We start from the raw sequence: 16,705 nt of genomic DNA on the forward strand, positions 1-16,705 counted from the left end.
GAAAATTCCAGTAGATCAGCAGTTTTTGAAATACTCAGACTAGCCCGTCTGGCACCAACAATCATATCATGTTCAAAATCACTTAAATACCCTTTCTTCCCCATTCTGATGCTCGGTTTGAAATTCAGCAAGTCGTCTTCACCACGTCTAGATGCCTAAATGCATTGAGTTGCTGCCATATGATTGGCTGATTAGCAATTTATGTTACCAAGCAATTGAGCAAGTGTACCTAATAAAGTGGCCTGTGGGTGTACACACTCAAGCTGGAGCAATGTAAATATGCAAAAAAAAAAAAAAAACATTCCTGGATTTCAGTTTTAGAGCCTAAGGGCCAAGTTCACACCATTGAAACGCAGTCCAGATGCGTTCTGGGTGCTTTTCTGCATATGTGTTTTTGATGCGTTTCAGTGCATTTTTCTTTCCCCTTCTTTTCTCTTCATTATAAATAAGGACGTGTGTTCCAGTGCGTTTTTGGTGCAGTTAGGTGCGTACAGTTTAGTGCAGAAAAATATGCAGCATGTTGTACTTTTTTTTTTTTTTTCTGCAACTGGAACGCATTGGAACTGACTGCACTGGTGTGAACTATACCCTTGAAAAACCATATAACCTACTATCCATGTGTTTTTGATGCAGAAAAAAAATGAACTGGACTGCATGTAGTGTGAACTGCCCTTAACTCCAGCTTTAGTATGTTTTGTGCCAGAGGGGCTCAAACAAAAAATTTCCTTTACTAATTGCTTAAATGAAGATGGCGCAAGGATTGGAGCATACACAACGTTGGTGAGAAAGAAGCATACTGTAAACAGCACACTCATATAAGTAGCAAGATTTGTAGGTAAAGTATTGTAAAGGGTTAGAAAAAAAATACATCAATATAAAAAAAAGTGTGTGTGTGTGTGTGTGTATGTGTGTGTGTATGTATGTATATATGTATATATATATATATATATATATTAATGCAGAGTCCATGAATTAAAAAAACGCACTAGTGGCAGCTCCCTTGAGAGTGAATCAGTCTCTGAAAAACAAGATAAGAAGAAACAAGGTGCGCCAGACTAAGTGCAGTATGTATGAAAAGTACATTTTATTAAATTCACAGCCAAATGGCTACTCACATGACAGCTGTGAGAAACAAACAGGCATGTATTGCTACAGGATGTCCGTGGTCACCGTGGAGTCCTGAGCCTAATCCAGGAAGGTGTCCCAGCGGGCAGCAGCAGTGTGACAATATGACAATACCAAATGTTTACACAAGGATTTAAAAGGGCCAGTATTCGGCTATGACAGTGCAAATATCAGTAAAACAAAGAGTAAAAAAATAGCCAATAATATGTCGATGGTAGAATTCAAATAAGAACAGAAAATTAAATGAAAAATTATAATGAAAAATAATCAAAATAAAATGCATAAATAAATTAAGAATTACTACATAAAAAAATAATTGTGTACAGAATCTCTCTCTATTTTATGTGTATGTATATATAATGTATGTGTCTCTCTATACAACCAAATATTGTATACCTATAGTACTGACTGTTTACTTGCCACCCTGCAGAAGAAGGTGGTGTGGGCCCCAGTGTGTTAGAATGGTAAAAAGGGGGGGGGGGGGGGGCTGACAATAATGCAAAAAACATGTTGAATGTATTGTGTTACTGTTGCTGTGTATATATAATAGACACAATAATTAATTAACTTATTAATTATAACTAATTAACTTTATTGACCTCAATTTCCTCGTTGAGGCCATGAGGCATCAGGGTATTAAGGGTATAGATCTAGAAGGTTTCCTGTTTGCACAGGCGTTGGAACCTCTCAGCTGGTGTATATTTGTCTGGTATACATTCGATGATCCATACTTGAAGGTCAGTAATAGCTTTATGGTGTTGGGCAGCAAAGTGGCATGAGACACTATATTGTGGACTGCCTTCCTGGACAGACAGTCTTTGTTCCCTGAACCTAGTTCGTAAGGCTCTAATGGTTCTGCCAACATAGAGCATATCGCATGGACAAGATGGGCAGTACACGGCGTATGTCGTGGAACGATTGGGAAAATAGTCCAGCGCAAACGTTCTACCATTTTGGCAATGAAGATTTTTTTTTTGCCATGGGAAACGTGTGTACAAGTGAGACACAAGGCCTTTTTGCAGTGAAAAATAAATAAAAATGGGATTAATGTGAGTTGTTTCAGGATAGTAGTTTTGGTCTGGGATTTAATTTAATTTGGCGCAATTTTGCTTTTGACACTCGGCGCCTTTCGGTATGCAAACTTGGGTAATGTAGAGAGGCATGTAGTTAAATGAGGGTGCTGAGATAGAATGGGCCAGTGGTGTGTGTGTTTGGGTTTTTTTTTTTTTTTAATTATTTTTAATTTTTCTGTGACTAGCATGGTATTGTGTGATAAATCTGGTGACCTATTTCAGAGGTCTTTTTCGTTGGGGTGGGCATGCTTTCTGTTTGGTACAAGGAGCATGCTTCATCGATCAGGTTGGGGGGATAGCCTTTGTCAAGAATTTTTTTCTTTAAGTTAACACTCCGTTGCTTGTAATCGTCCAATCCAGTGCAGTTGCGCTTTAGGCGATGGAATTGGCTCTTAGGGACATTTCTGACCCACCTAGGGTGATGACAACTGCAGTAATGTAAAAATTAGTTTCCAGCCGTGGGTTTGGTGTAATTTTTAGCAGTTATCACCTGATTAATATGAAAGCGCTCTAGGTCCAGAAAGCATATGGACACAGGATCAGCTACTGAAGTGAAAGATGGGCCAAAATTATTTGAATTACAATGTGTGACAAATTCTTTGACTATTCTTTGGGGGGCATCCCAGATGATGATGATGATGATATCCTCAATGTAAAGACCGTAGAAGACCAGGTGTGCTGCAAAGGGGTTATTGACCCAAGTACACATGATCTCCCACAGCCCCATTGTCAAATTGGCATAGCTAGGGGCAAAATAAGGTCCCATAGCTGTGCCTTGCTTTCGAAGATAATAATCCCCTTCAGACAAGAAATAGTTGTGTTCCAAACAGAACTGTGTTGCTTGAAGGATAAACGCTATCTGTTGTATATTGAGGGGGGAATCCTCCTTGAGGAAATGTCACTGCCCGAAGGCCAACTGCACAGGGTATGGAGGTGTACAGAGAACAGACGTCAAGGGAGACCCACTGGTATGAAGACTCCCATGTGTAAGGACGTAATAACTCAGATGTGTACCGTCTCAAATGTAGAAGGGAAGGACCTGTGCCAGCAGTTGGAGAAAATTATCTATGTGTAAGGAGTAGCTGGATGTGATGCTATCCATGGAAGCCACTATTGGATGCCCTGGTGGATTGTCTGTATTTTTGTAGATTTTCCATAAGTGATAAAAATAAGAAACTTGAAAGAAAGCATCAACAGTGACGGCATTATTGGCCTTTATATTGTAGTGTCTCCTAAGGGTTAGATTTTGAATAAATTTGTTGAGATCCTTAAACATAGTGAAAGATTTGGGCAAGGTGGTAGGGGCAAAATTGAGGCCCCAAGCTAATACAGATGTTTCTTGTTCATTTAGGTTCTGGGTGGACAAATTGTAGATTTTAATAGTGTCTGAGCGTAATATGTCTGGACTTATGTTTTGCCCCCTCTCCTGCCTCTTCTTTGTGTTTTTTTTTTTTTTTTTTTATATCTCTATCTCTATCATCTCTATCTCTATCATCTCTATCTCTATCATCTCTATCTCTATCATCTCTATCTCTATCATCGGTTCTGCATGGTTAAGTTGGGTGGAGATGGGACGTGAGGCAGTGGATATGGATGGTAAGGGTGGATTAGGCCTGGTGGTGGTGGTGGGGGGGGAGCAATGGGGTATGACTAATGGGGGGGGGGGGCATGAATGGATCCTATTAGATTTAGGATGGGTCTTAATATTGGAATGAAGACCTGGTAGAATAAGAGGTGGGGGAGGAAATGGGAGTATCTTTCTTTTCCAGTTGAAAACTTTTTTGAAATGATAATCGTTGAGGTCTCTTCTAAACTTTCCTAATTTGGTTCTATTTTATAGAGTCCTCGATTTTAAAAAAATTAAAAATTTTTTAGTGTTTTTAGCCACTCTAGCGGCTCTTGCTCTCTCTCTTGCGCTCCCTCCTCTCTCCCTCTTCCATTTTCGAGTGCAGAACTCCGCAACACCGTCCCACTGTGCGGAGGTCTGCATTCAGAAATGAGCATCCCTTGAGGATGTGAAGTCCTCGTGGTGAAACTTTGGATTGAAAGTATTGTTTAAAAAGAAGCCATCCCACCACTGTTGGCTGAACAAACTAGATCTGATGAAAAAGCGGAAGCTTTGAAACGCGTCATCTAACACGCCCCACCATCACTCCCCTTTCCGACCTTACCGATTACATTCCACGCTGGTGCGCACGCTGCCTAGCAGGAACCAGCCTGGCTCTTTTCCATCTCCCTGCTGACACACTACTGTAGCCCGCTGGAACACCTTCTAGATCAAGCTCTGGACTCCACAGTGACCACGGACATCCTATAGATACACATGCCTGTTTCTCACAGCTGTTATGTGAGTAGCCATTTGGCTGTGAATTTAACAAATATACTTTTCATACGTACTACACTTAGTCTGGCACACCTTGTTTCTTCTTCTTATCTTTACTAATTGCTGCAGCTGCTGTCAGCGCTGTAAACTGTATGTAGCATTTGCTACACACAATATATAGAACTGTGTTTGGCAGTTGTACTTCCCAGGACAAAATCGAGTGGGGCGGTGGGCACCCTCTCCACCTCTTCCAATCAGAAAACACTTTGTATTCATTGAAAAAATGCAAGGTATTCTCTGAGCGGTGCCCATGCTATGCGACTGTCCGGCCAGGACCCAGAAGGTAGTACAGATCACTGGTGCAGCAGTGTCTCTTTTTCAGTCATTTCCAGCTTCCAGGGGCATCAGCAGGTCTGTCATATACATAGTTACATTGGTTTATGCTGGACCAATGTAACTATTATTATTATTATTATTATTATACAGGATTTATATAGCGCCAACAGTTTACGTAGCGCTTTACAACTTGAGGGTAGACAGTACAAATACAATACACTTTGATACAGTAGGAATCAGAGGGCCCTGCTCCTTAGAGCTTACAATCTAAGATATAAAATATCCATACCTGGAATTTTTAACCTTTTCTAGATGTACTGTATGATATAGCAAATCTACAATTTTTGAGTTTAGGTCCACTTCTACTCCTCCTTACTAAGGAGACCTCACTTCACTTGGTTTTCTTGGCAGGAGTAAAGACCTTGTCCATGGTCCAGTTTTGCCATAGTAATTACTGCAAAATAGGTCATTAATGTTTTCGGGTAATGCTACAGAAAACACAACATATTGGCTTTAAAGTGTCATTTATGGAATATTAAAGTATTTAACACAAATCATTTGGTTTGCATAAATGTATTAAATTTTCACAGTACAAAGAATCATTCTAGCTGAAGCACAACAATCCATTTTGTTTTGCAATAAAGCAATAGCCGCAAATGTATTCAAATATAATTTCATTAGACACCGATACTAAAATATACTTATTTAGCACGAATGTTGTGTTTTTTTTTTTTTTTTTTTTTTAATAACATCTTATATAAATGAGGCAGTGGTTTGTAGCGTACCCTCATTTCAGTGTAGATGCACCCATAATTTTTTTTTTGGTAAGTGTAGGGTGATGGGAGTAGGCTGTAAGTAATACACTTTGCTGTAGACCTAAACTAGTGGTAAATTTTATAGGCTTCAGATGTAAACAATTTAGGCCTCTTGGTGCTTAGCGCTTATTCTCATGTCTAATTGCACCAAGTTCCATGCCCATCTAGAAAGGAATGGCTTTTTCTGGCATTACCTCAATGCATATGCCAAGTCCATCTTAATTCTCTATGGCCCCATATGATGATTTAAGAGGTAGGTGGGTTGTCCTAGCACGTGAACTGCACCAGAACTGGGCATGCTGGGAAGTAAGATTCTGGCAAAGTTGAAGAATACCTATATTTTTTTTTTTTTTCCCTAGTTTTCGTTCATCTTAGCTGCCATGCTTCCATAGCTCTTACTATAGCAACCTCTGACAATGAGTTATTATTTTATTCTTGTTCTTTGTTGCCTGCACAGATGACTGCCTTGTTAAGCTTGTGGGCAGCTTTCAGACTATATTGTACACATTTGAATCTCCTCCTACAAATCAATGTAACTTTTGAGGTTACCTCACTACATGTTCTGAAGGGCTCTGCCCAGCTTTCTGGCCCTGGTAGAGCCCTGCGGCACATCTGTGCATATGCAGAGGGATTTTCCGTATGTGTAGACCAGTGGTGGTTGGTGCTCAATATTTTGGGGGAGGGCCTCAAACAACCCACCCCCCCACTCCCTGGCCAATCGGGTCTCAGGACCTGCTTACTGATTGGCCAGGAGGAGAATTAGGAAGATAGCTTATATTAATTCGCTGTTGTCACACAACAGGGTAGGCTCAGTGCCCCAAGCCCACTCTTTATTTTTTTTTTTTAGCCAATTGAAGCCTCAGGCTTTAATCGTGTTTAAAAAAAAAAACCCTTTGGTTTTTTATGCGTCCGGCGGGGCCCACATGGAGATGGGGGGGGGGGGGAAGAGAGAGACCTGCATGGATGGGCCGCCACTAAGACAATGCAAGTTTGGGACTTCCATGACGGCCCCCATCTTTACAAATGCAATAGAGCCGCATCAGCTTTAGCAGAAAAATGTGCTGGTGACTGGCAGTATTTATACCAGCACAACACTCAAAGTGCAAGTCCCTGAAGAAGCCCCTAGCTACCATTCCTTTCCTGGGTTCTGTCTTATGAAGTCCTCACCCACTTCATGTATTTTACATCTTTAAAGGCTTAAAAACCCTATTTAGCATAAATTAACCACGGTTTATATAGAATGTTTTATTGTATATGGCTGCAGTCACACCAGTTACATGGGTATTTGCTATGTATGTAAAATTTGGTGAAAAAGACCCAGGTTTACTTCCTCTTTGTTTCCCTGCAAAGGTAAAGCATAATGGGCTACTATGTATCGCATAGTAGCCCATTATGTGTCACTTACCTGACACAGGAGCCTGCGATGTCACCGCTGTCCCCTCTGCTACGGAGCGTCCATCTTCTTTCCGGGTATCATGGCTCCGGCGCTGTAATTGACTGGAGCCGCGATGACGTCACTCCCGCGCATGTGCATGGAGCTGCCACTAACTGCATATCGCCGTTGGCAGCGGCATGCTCAGTGCGCCGTAGACAGCGGTGCCTGCCTTTTTGCAAATATCTCCTAAACCGTGTAGGTTTAGGAGCTATTTCTGGGACCTACAGGTAAGCCTTAATCTAGGCTTACCTGTAGGTCAAAGTGGTCTGTAAGGGTTTACAACCACTTTAACCCTTTAGGTTCCACAGTGAGTATAACAAGCATTTTTTACTGCATATACAGACTGATTTTACAGTAGTGGGATTAGTAACACTAAAGTCCTTCTATCTAGGACCGACCAATATCACTTCATTTGTTTAATGTTTTTGACACTTATGAGCCAAGTCTACTTATATAGGGTTAAGCTTCTTTTAACCCCTTCTCACAGACCAAGCTTAGATTTAATCCTACAGAATCTATTTTTAGGTGAGTTCAGTTGATGACAAAAGTATCTTTTGACCCTTGCTAAATCTGTATTTAAAGGGATTTTCCACTTAAAATGGGAAACCCTTTTATTCATGCTGTGATATTAACAGGTAGAGGTCCTTCCATGATGATCACTTTCTTTGTAAAAATTAGAAACCTTATCAGCAGAATTTCTCCATCAAGTTCTAGTATCATCAAACGTGATCTTGTACACCATATGGCTGTTTGTCAACACCTGACCAGCACATCTATGAGCTTGCTGGACCTCCTATTCCAAAATCATGGGCGTTTAATATGGAGTGTCCATGTCTTTTTGAAGCTCTAACAGCCTCCACTCATTTAGTAAGGCTTTCTACAAAATTTTTTTGTTGTCTCTGAAATTTATGCCTAAAAGGGCATTTTTGATGTTGGATACCAATGGTACAAAAAGACCTGGCTTCCTAATGGCTTTGCAATTCTCAGAAGCGTTCGGCTTGAGGTCAGCGCTCTCTGAAATCACTTGATCTCCTCTACACATACTTATCAAACCATGAGGGTTGTTTTAAAGGGCCGTACACACAGGCCAAATATCGGGCGGTTTAATAGAAACCGGCTGACATTCGGGCCATGTGTACGCCAGCCGGTCCGGCCAAATGTTCGTCTTCTTTCGAAGGCACCAAAAAAAGGTCTGCCGATCAGGATTTGATCAGTGCTCTGTCAATGGCTGAGAGCGCTAACTGGTGTGTTCTGGCAGGGGGCCACCCCCACGGTCAGAACACAATAGCTCAGCGGGGAGATTGCTGTACTAACATCAGATTGTTAGTACAGGATCTCCTCCTGAGCTCTTCAGTTTTTTTTTTTTTTTTTTTTTCATGCAGCCCATTGAGTTTACTATAGGCAAATATACTGTGCAGTTGCTCTAGATCAGGGGTGTCAAACTCCATTTCATTGCGGGCCGCATCAGCATTGAGTTCTCCCTTAAAGGGCCGGTTGTATCTGTAAGACTAGATGTCCAGAGCACGCCACCCTCCCTTACATCACAGTGCACCCCCCCCCATTATCTTGTGCTACTGTCGGGAAGAAGCTAGGGGTGGACCTGGGAAGCAGAAATTGCGGGGTCTGGAGCAGGACCAGTGGAGGACTGGAGTCTGCTGAATGCTGAGACCAGGGAAAATGGCGATGACGGGGTGCTACAGCTGCACAGAGGTAGAGAATCTGTAAGAGGAGTTCTCTCATCCTCTGTGCTGCCGACTGCTGAGGTGGGGGAATAGAGACGAGCCTCTCTGCACCTACATGGAGAAGGGCAGAACCTGAAGGAGGAGTTCTATCCTGCTGACTGCTGATACAAGTTTGGGGCAGAAATGAGGGGATTACTGCAGCTGCAAGAGAGATACGAGGGCCACATGAAATAGCCTGGAGGGCCGGATTCAGCCTGCGGGCCTTGTGTTTAACACATGTGCTCTAGATCTTGGTAAAGGAGGGGAAGCTCTGCTGATGTCTATCCTCCAATCACGGTCTCAAGCAAAAATGCTGTTTTTTTTTTTTGTTTTTTTCTTTTTCCTTGGATGTGATTGGGTATTCTTTGCAAAGTGAAGCTTTACCTCATTTACTAAACACTGGAGCAACTGCTCTTGCAGTGCACAGTATAATTGCCTTTAGTAAATCAACCTCCCTGTCTACGGACTTATCTCTGTGCATCTCTGGATAATTCTTTGGAGGGGTGTCCATGTGTTTTTGGCCATATAGAGTAAGACTGGCCAGGAGAGTGTGTATAATTAATATATATATATATATATATATATATATATATATATATATATATATATATATATATATATATATATATATATATATATGATAATCATCCTGTTCCACTAAAATGGACCTATAAAAAACCTGGGAGATTTAACTGGCACTTGTGAAAAGAAATGCAGAGGTTACCTTTTGTAAAAGTGATAAAGATATAAGGCAGCTGAGGGGGCTGAGGTCAGATGATTACCCTTTGTTGGTCAGTGAAGTTGCCCATTACATCAAAAGACCAATAGGACAGTTCATGTTTGAGGAGTATGCTGAGCTTGGCTTGATTTCTTCAGGAAATGCAAAGATCTGCATATAACTGCAGTTTTCTGTAGGTCTGAATCTACTTGACGCATGGTTTTGGCTAGCATTCATTTCAGCTTATGTGTTTGTTTTTTTTTTTCACGTACATGGTTTAACTGCTAAGATTTGTGAAGCATTTATTTCAAGAATCTAATGGATGTTGTATTCATTTTCATGTTTCCTATGGCTAAAATGCTTTCAGTTGGGCCCACTGATAATTCAGGTGCCCATTCAAATGTAAGTAGACAAGAGAGGTAGTTAGAGGTAAGTGATTTGATGGCGCTAGTTTAAAAAAAAACTTTTACATGTTTGCAATTTCACCCAATTTTCAGTAAAAATTTACAGTTTATTCCAATTGGAATATAAACTAATTCCGGTGCAGCAGCTTCTGGGCAGGGTCTTGGAACCTTGCCAATTACTGAGACGGTGAGGTGACATCAGTGGTATGAATGGAATGAGGCTCTTTCAGGGGAACTGAAGAGAAATAGTTGACTGACAGAGTGAGAGATCACTTCATCCGGAATGATGCCAGAAGAGAGCAGATGGTGTAAGGAAAAGGGGCAAAGAGAGCTGGGCAATATGGAACCATCAGCATGATGAAAAAAACCTCCTGCCCCCCCCCATCAAGTACAATTAAACAGTAAATGTGATATTAATGGTCTACAACAAATCTTGTCATTGTAGGCTGAAGCTTGCAGGTTGATGTGGGTTACTGCTTGATGTCTTCATGTACATTCAGTGCTAGTCTTTGAAGGGTCCCGAGTCTTGTTCCTCCTCCACTGGAGTCTGAGGTGTACTTCACCGTGGCAGAGCTCATGGCTTCTGTAAGAACCAGATCTCGTTTCTCCGGTTGGCAGCTGCGGGATTTGTGTATCCTGCTACTATAAACGTGTCCTGCAAACACTGATCAGGGGAGTCTAGAAGCTCTGCCAGCAGGGAAATTTCTCGCATAATAGACTCCTCATTGGTAACTCCAGCAAATTCCCTGTAAAGAGAAAGTTGAATATTATGATTTTTTTTTTTTTTTGTATATTTGGGATCTGAATACATTTCAGGCGGTTTAGTCCTTGTGTCTAAATTGAATGATTCATATTGCGTTTCAGGATTTCTAAACGGGATTGCTAGACGCACTATGATCCAGAGCTTTCGAATACTCGCCCTGTGTAGTGAGGCCTGTGGCCCATCAGGGTAGAGCCATATGAAATATGTACAGTACTGCCCAAAAGTTTTTAGGCAGGTGTAAAGAAATGCTGTAAAGTAAGAATGCTTTCAAAAATATATTTTATATCAGGGCTCAAAATTTCAAGTACTGAGCTATTAGCCAGGCCTTAAAGTGGTTGTAAACCCTTACAGACCACTTTGACCTACAGGTAAGCCTAGATTAAAGCTTACCTGTAGGTCCAAGAAATATCTCCTCAACCTACACGGTTTAGGAGACATTTGCAAAAAGACAGGCACCGCTGTCTACGGTGCGCAGGCGCGATATGCCGTTAGTGGCGGCTCCCGTGCGCATGCGCGGGAGTGATGTCATTGCGGCTCCGGCCAATCACAGCGCCGGAGCCACGATACCCGGAAAGAAGATGGACGCTCCTTAGCAGAGGGGACTGTGGTGACATCGTAGGGTTTACTTCCTCTTTAAGAGTTGCTCGCCACCAATTGCCCCACCCAATTCCTACCCTGCCCCGCCCCTAATCTTGCCTTCCTAAATTATCTCATGGAATAACACTTTTAAATGTTTTATGCAGAAATAAGTTACAAAAATAAATATTTAACTTTTATCAGCGCAGCCTCACCTGTGCCCATCGGCGCAGCCTCACCTGTGCACGGGGATCAGAGAGCTGGCAGGATTATTACACAGAGCGAGGATCAGCCGCTGTGACAGCTTTGATTTGAATTGCCTGCAGTTGCACAAAGTCCAGGAGGCAGGACTTTGTGTGACTGGGGGTGCCGGGCGATTAAAATAAAAACGGTCACAGAGGGCGATCCCCGATCTGTGTGATGATCTCCTCTTTCTTTCCCTGGCTGTTCTCTGGGAGAATGGCTCCCATTCAACCCCGCCTGCCGGCGGCACCCACCCCTCCCTCTGAGGCAGCCCCACACTCGCCCTCAAGCTTTTTCCACTCGCCAAATGCGGGCAGGCGAGTGGAAATTTTGAAGTCAGTTTTATACAATATAGATTTTATTTGTTTATTTTTATCAATTTACAAAATGCGAAGTGAGCGAACAGAAGTTGATATTGTTTGTTTTGGGGAGGTTTAATGTAAAATCTAAAAGGCAAGCAGTGGAAAGCTCTTAAAGTCTGACTTATGAAAATAGTTGGATTTGGATCTTTTTCTTCTTATAGCGACCACGTAGATGAAATAAGGGCGAGTGATGATGGGGCCGGTGGGCTTGTGGTGGATGGGTCAGGGGATAGAATATTCAGAGTTTGTCCTCAGCCCGCCTTTACAGCACAGTCCCCCCTTTGTATCAGTGCCCACAGTCCCCCATTAAAGTAGTCACACAGTGTCCTCAGTTTCCCTTCACATCACAGCCCCCTTTTACATTACAGTGCAGTCCCCTTCACATTAATGTAGCGGGGGCTGTGAGTTAAAGTGGACTGCACTGTAAAGGTTCACTATAAAGATGATGGTGCCCCTTTACAGTGCAGTCCCCTTTATATTGCAGTGCCCCTAGCTAACACTGCCTCCTCTATCACAGTGGCCCTGCAGTCTGCCCCCCCCCCCTTTTTCTCTACTATTGCACTTCCCCATTCCAATCTCTGCCTCCTCTGCACAGGACTCCCATTTGGCAGGGCAGAGGCTGTTATCAGTCCATGTGTCCTGTCCCAGTGTTCAGCCAACTCATAGAAATCTCAAACCACGTCACTTCCGGTTACTCTCCAGCATCTGTAATTGGAGATTTCGACGAGTTGGCTTTGACACAACACTGGCAGCGTATACACTAAAGTACACGATATAATGAGCGGACATTGTTAGTCCGCCCGCTACTAACTATCAACATGGCCGCTTCCAAGGCGGCGCCAACTTTTTCCTCCTGTCAAAACAGCCAACTCATCATGTACCATAATGTATACCCTGCCGGTGTTGTCGAAATAGCCTACTCGTCAATCTCCATTTACTGATGCTGGAGAGTAACCTAAAGTGACGTGGTTGGAGATTTTGACGAGTTGGCTATTTTGACAGAATGCTGGTTCCTCTGCCGGGGGGTGGGAGGAGCTTTCCATTCTGATCTGCAGCTCCTCCTGACCCCTGCCCTGCTGATTGGATGACATTGTCGGGTGGGGGTGGAGGCGCCTGGAGAGGACCCACGGGCATGGTCGCACAGCAGAAGGTGAGCGGCAACTTCAGTCTGTGATAGCCCTGTGCCCGCCTGCTGTTCAGCCTGGCCATCAACAGGCCATGGACCGACACTGGTCCCCGGCCTGGGGGTTAGGGAACTCCTGCTCTAACCGATCTAGAGTATGCAAAAACAAATTCCTTTATACTATTTGTGCGTAGTCCAGTTTGGCACCCTGTAATTTATCCAATGGGGAAAATGTATACTTTTTTATTTTTTTTATTCCAGGTTTCAAAAAAAAAATGTTTGGTACAATTTATCAGAAAACGAATAAACAAGATATTCTAGGACAGCAGTAGGGGTCCTAATCATCTGGGTTAGAATAGCCATCTGTGATACTCCATATAAAGGAAGAATGAAGGTCGCACTCTGGAGTTCAGTCCCAGAGTAACACTTGTCTGATCTAAGAGACTATACACAACCCATTCTGGGCTCCTCCCTCTGACATATTTCACTCACAAAAAAAATCGGGTTAAAGCACAGAAGGATCAGGAATTTTAAATATACACTTGCATTGTTTTTTCCTTTTTATAATTAATATTTTCTAACAATTTCTAATTTACTTGCAAAGTACCTTTGAACTTACTAGCAATAGGCATAGAGACCCTGGATCTATGATTTAGGCAGTCTCTCCTCTTGAGGGCATTACTATTGGAGGTAGGAAAGAGTGCGACCTTTAAGAAATGTACACAAATGCCCCCCCCCCCCCCCCCATCAACACAGACGGTGCTGACAGGGGAATCCCTCCTGCCAAGTCTTTGTATTCTTCCGGATGCTAGCCATAATCGCAAGTAAATCCGGCAGGCTGATCGATCAACTTGGTACATTCAGCCTGCCCACACATGGTTCGAATCTTGCTGAACCGGCCGAGTTTCAAACTCGTCTATGACAGGGCTATAGAGTGAGGCAGGCATGGCACTTCCTAATTTTGTATTTTTATTATCTTGCCAGGGCAACTGAGACATCTCATGGATTGGCTTGCCTAAACTACACCCATGATGGTTGAGGCCCACTTAACCACAGTGTTGATAGTTAACAATCTTCTGTTTTGTTTGGGCCAAGATAGCCCAAACTATTTACTGCACCAACTGGTGCATTTTCTAGAGCATGCTGTGTTATCTATATGTAGCCTCGACTACATAAAGTATGCAGCCTTGTGTTGTGGAAGTTGAAAAGGGGATTCCCATCCCACTCTTGGAACAAAATAGTCACAAAATAGTCAAACTGAGCGCTGCTCAGCCAATCGCATGAAGCTTTAGGCCTCTTTGACATGGACGATCCATATGTCCGTTTTTCATCCTTCCGTTTTCTGATGGAAAAACGGACATACATTCATCCCTATAGAGCGTCGGATGTCAGCGGTGACATGTCCGCTGACTTCCGACCCCGCTCCGATCCGAAAAGTGTAACGGAGGAAAAACCTACTTTTCCATCCGTTATCGGATCGGGTGACGACGGACACTACGGTCCGTCGTCATCCGATCCCCCCATAGGGGAGAGCGGCGCTCTGACAGGTCCGTCGCTGCACAGTGTGCAGCGATGCACCTGTCATCTTCCTGCTCAGCGGGGATCGGCGGAGCGATCCCCGCTGAGCCAGCGGATGTTCATGGGGCGGATCATCACTGATCCGCCCCGTGAGAAAGAGGCCTTATGTTCTTTGAATGAATACAGGACTTCTCTGCTTGACGAGGCAGAGAGGTGGGCAAATCTCATGATCTCTACCTCGTGCTCTGGGTGTGGCACAGGAAGTCCCATCCCACGGCTAAAACATTAAGGGCCCGTTATGGATTTTGGGGGGACCCCATGCTGGTTAGGATTGGGGCAAACCCCACGTGGTTTGTGTGTGTGGTGGTGTGTGTTTGTTTGTTTTTTTTTTTTGTTTTTTTTAATGCGGCTCCTTTGCTCCCTGATAGCAGGGATGACTTGTTGTTAGGCTCCTGAACTGGTGACTCCGTAGCAGGGATAAGTCATTGGTTGTTGGGATTATTATTATTTTACAGGATTTATATAGCGCCAACAGTTTGCACAGTGCTTTACAATATGAGGGCAGACAGTACAGTTACAATACAATTCAATAGAGGAGGAATCGGAAGGCACTGCTAGTTAGAGCTTACAATCTAGAAGGGAGGGTCAAGTGAAACAAAAAGGTAATAACTGTGGGGGAAGCTGATGAGGAAAATTATAAAATGCAGCAGTTGGGTGTGGGTAGAGTAGGCTTCTCTGAAGAGGAGGGTTTTCAGGGATCGTCTAAAAGCTAATAGAGTATGAGATTATCGGACAGATTGGAGTAAGGAGTTCCATAGAATTGGAGAGGCTCTGGAAAAGTCCTGGAGGCGAGCATGGGAGGAGGTAATGAGGGAGCTAGAGAGCAGGAGGTCTTGGGAGGAGCGAAGAAAACGAGTAGTTTGATATTTTGAGCCTAGGCTAGTGATGTAGCTGGGGGCTAAGTTGTGGATGGCTTTGTAAGTTGTTTGTTAGTATTTTGAATTTAATTTGTTGAGTGGAAGGATTGACAGAGAGGAGTAGCAGACGCTGAGCGTCTGGCAGCAGCATTCATGATGGATTGAAGGGGGGATAGACTATGTAGAGGTGAGCCAATAAGAAGGGAGTTGCAGTAGTCGAGGCGAGAGATGACCAGGGAGTGAAGTAAGAGCTTTGTTTGTCCAAATCATTTGGTGGAGGGGGGGATTATGGTGTGGGGTTGGTTTGCAGGGGTTGGGCTTGGCTCCTTAATTCCAGTGAAGGGAACACTTAAGGCGTCAGCATACCAAGACATTTTGGACAATTTCATGCTCCCAACTTTGTGGGAACAGTTTGGGGATGGCCCCTTCCAGTTCCAACATGGCTGAGCACCAGTGCACAAAGCAAGGTCTATGAAGACATGGTTGAGCAAGTTTGGGGTGGAGGAACTTTACAGGCCTGCACAGAGTCTTAACATCAACCCGATTAGAACACCTTTGGGATGAATTCGAGCGGAGACTGCGAGCCAGGCCTTTCCGTCTAACATCAGTGCCTGACCTCACAAATGCCCTTGTGGAAGAATGGTCAAACATTCCCATAGACACACTCCTAAATCTTGTGGACAGTCTTGCTAGAAGAATTGAAGCTGTTATAGCTGCAAAGGGTGGGCCAATTAAATAAACCCTATGGACTAAGACTGGGATGCCATTAAAGTTTGTGTGTGTAAAGGCAGGGGTCCCAATATTTTTGACAATATAGTGTAGTCTAAAGTGTTCTACATGTCGTCTTCTACTGTATAAAAAAAAAAAAAAAACTAGAATGGAAACAGTTGTTTGCTTTGAACTAGGTCAATTCCTTTTTGTTCCTTTTGCAAGTAATACAAAGACTGTTAAATTAGTTTTCCAAGTATAGTTAGCAGGTATTTTACAGCTGTAGCACATTCTGATTAGATTCAGGGGGAGATGGACACTTTTTTTCAATATGACATATTATTAGACAAGACACTGGTAAACTGTACAGATAGACGTCCACCAGAGTTATTGTTCCAAAGCCATGTCATTCTTATTATTGCCACTTGACATATTCAGCTTCACTATGTGGTGGGTGGTGGGAATGGTGAGGCCAAGCTGCTCTCCCTATTTGCTTTTTATTATCGTGGCCGGGGGGGGGTTTGTTCTAATGCACAAGACCTGAA

At 43.2% G+C, this 16,705-nt stretch overlaps 2 protein-coding genes across 2 annotated transcripts in view; one reads left to right on the forward strand and one right to left on the reverse strand.

The window, feature by feature from the left end:
- FANCM (FA complementation group M) overlaps positions 1–16,705 on the forward strand; it is a 258,713-nt gene that overhangs the window by 35,160 nt on the left and 206,848 nt on the right. The gene's annotated exons all lie outside the window — the stretch shown is intronic.
- The window catches only part of LOC141116947 (heme-binding protein 1-like), a 61,457-nt gene continuing 50,116 nt past the window's right edge, over positions 5,365–16,705 (reverse strand). Inside the window, exon 5 of the mRNA XM_073609463.1 lies at positions 5,365–10,696. Coding sequence (XP_073465564.1) covers positions 10,525–10,696 — 172 coding nt within the window. The 3' untranslated portion in view covers positions 5,365–10,524. The remainder of the gene's footprint in view (positions 10,697–16,705) is intronic.

The sequence above is a fragment of the Aquarana catesbeiana genome, linkage group LG13, assembly GCF_042186555.1.
Source record: "Aquarana catesbeiana isolate 2022-GZ linkage group LG13, ASM4218655v1, whole genome shotgun sequence".
NCBI classification, from domain to species: Eukaryota; Metazoa; Chordata; class Amphibia; order Anura; family Ranidae; genus Aquarana; species Aquarana catesbeiana.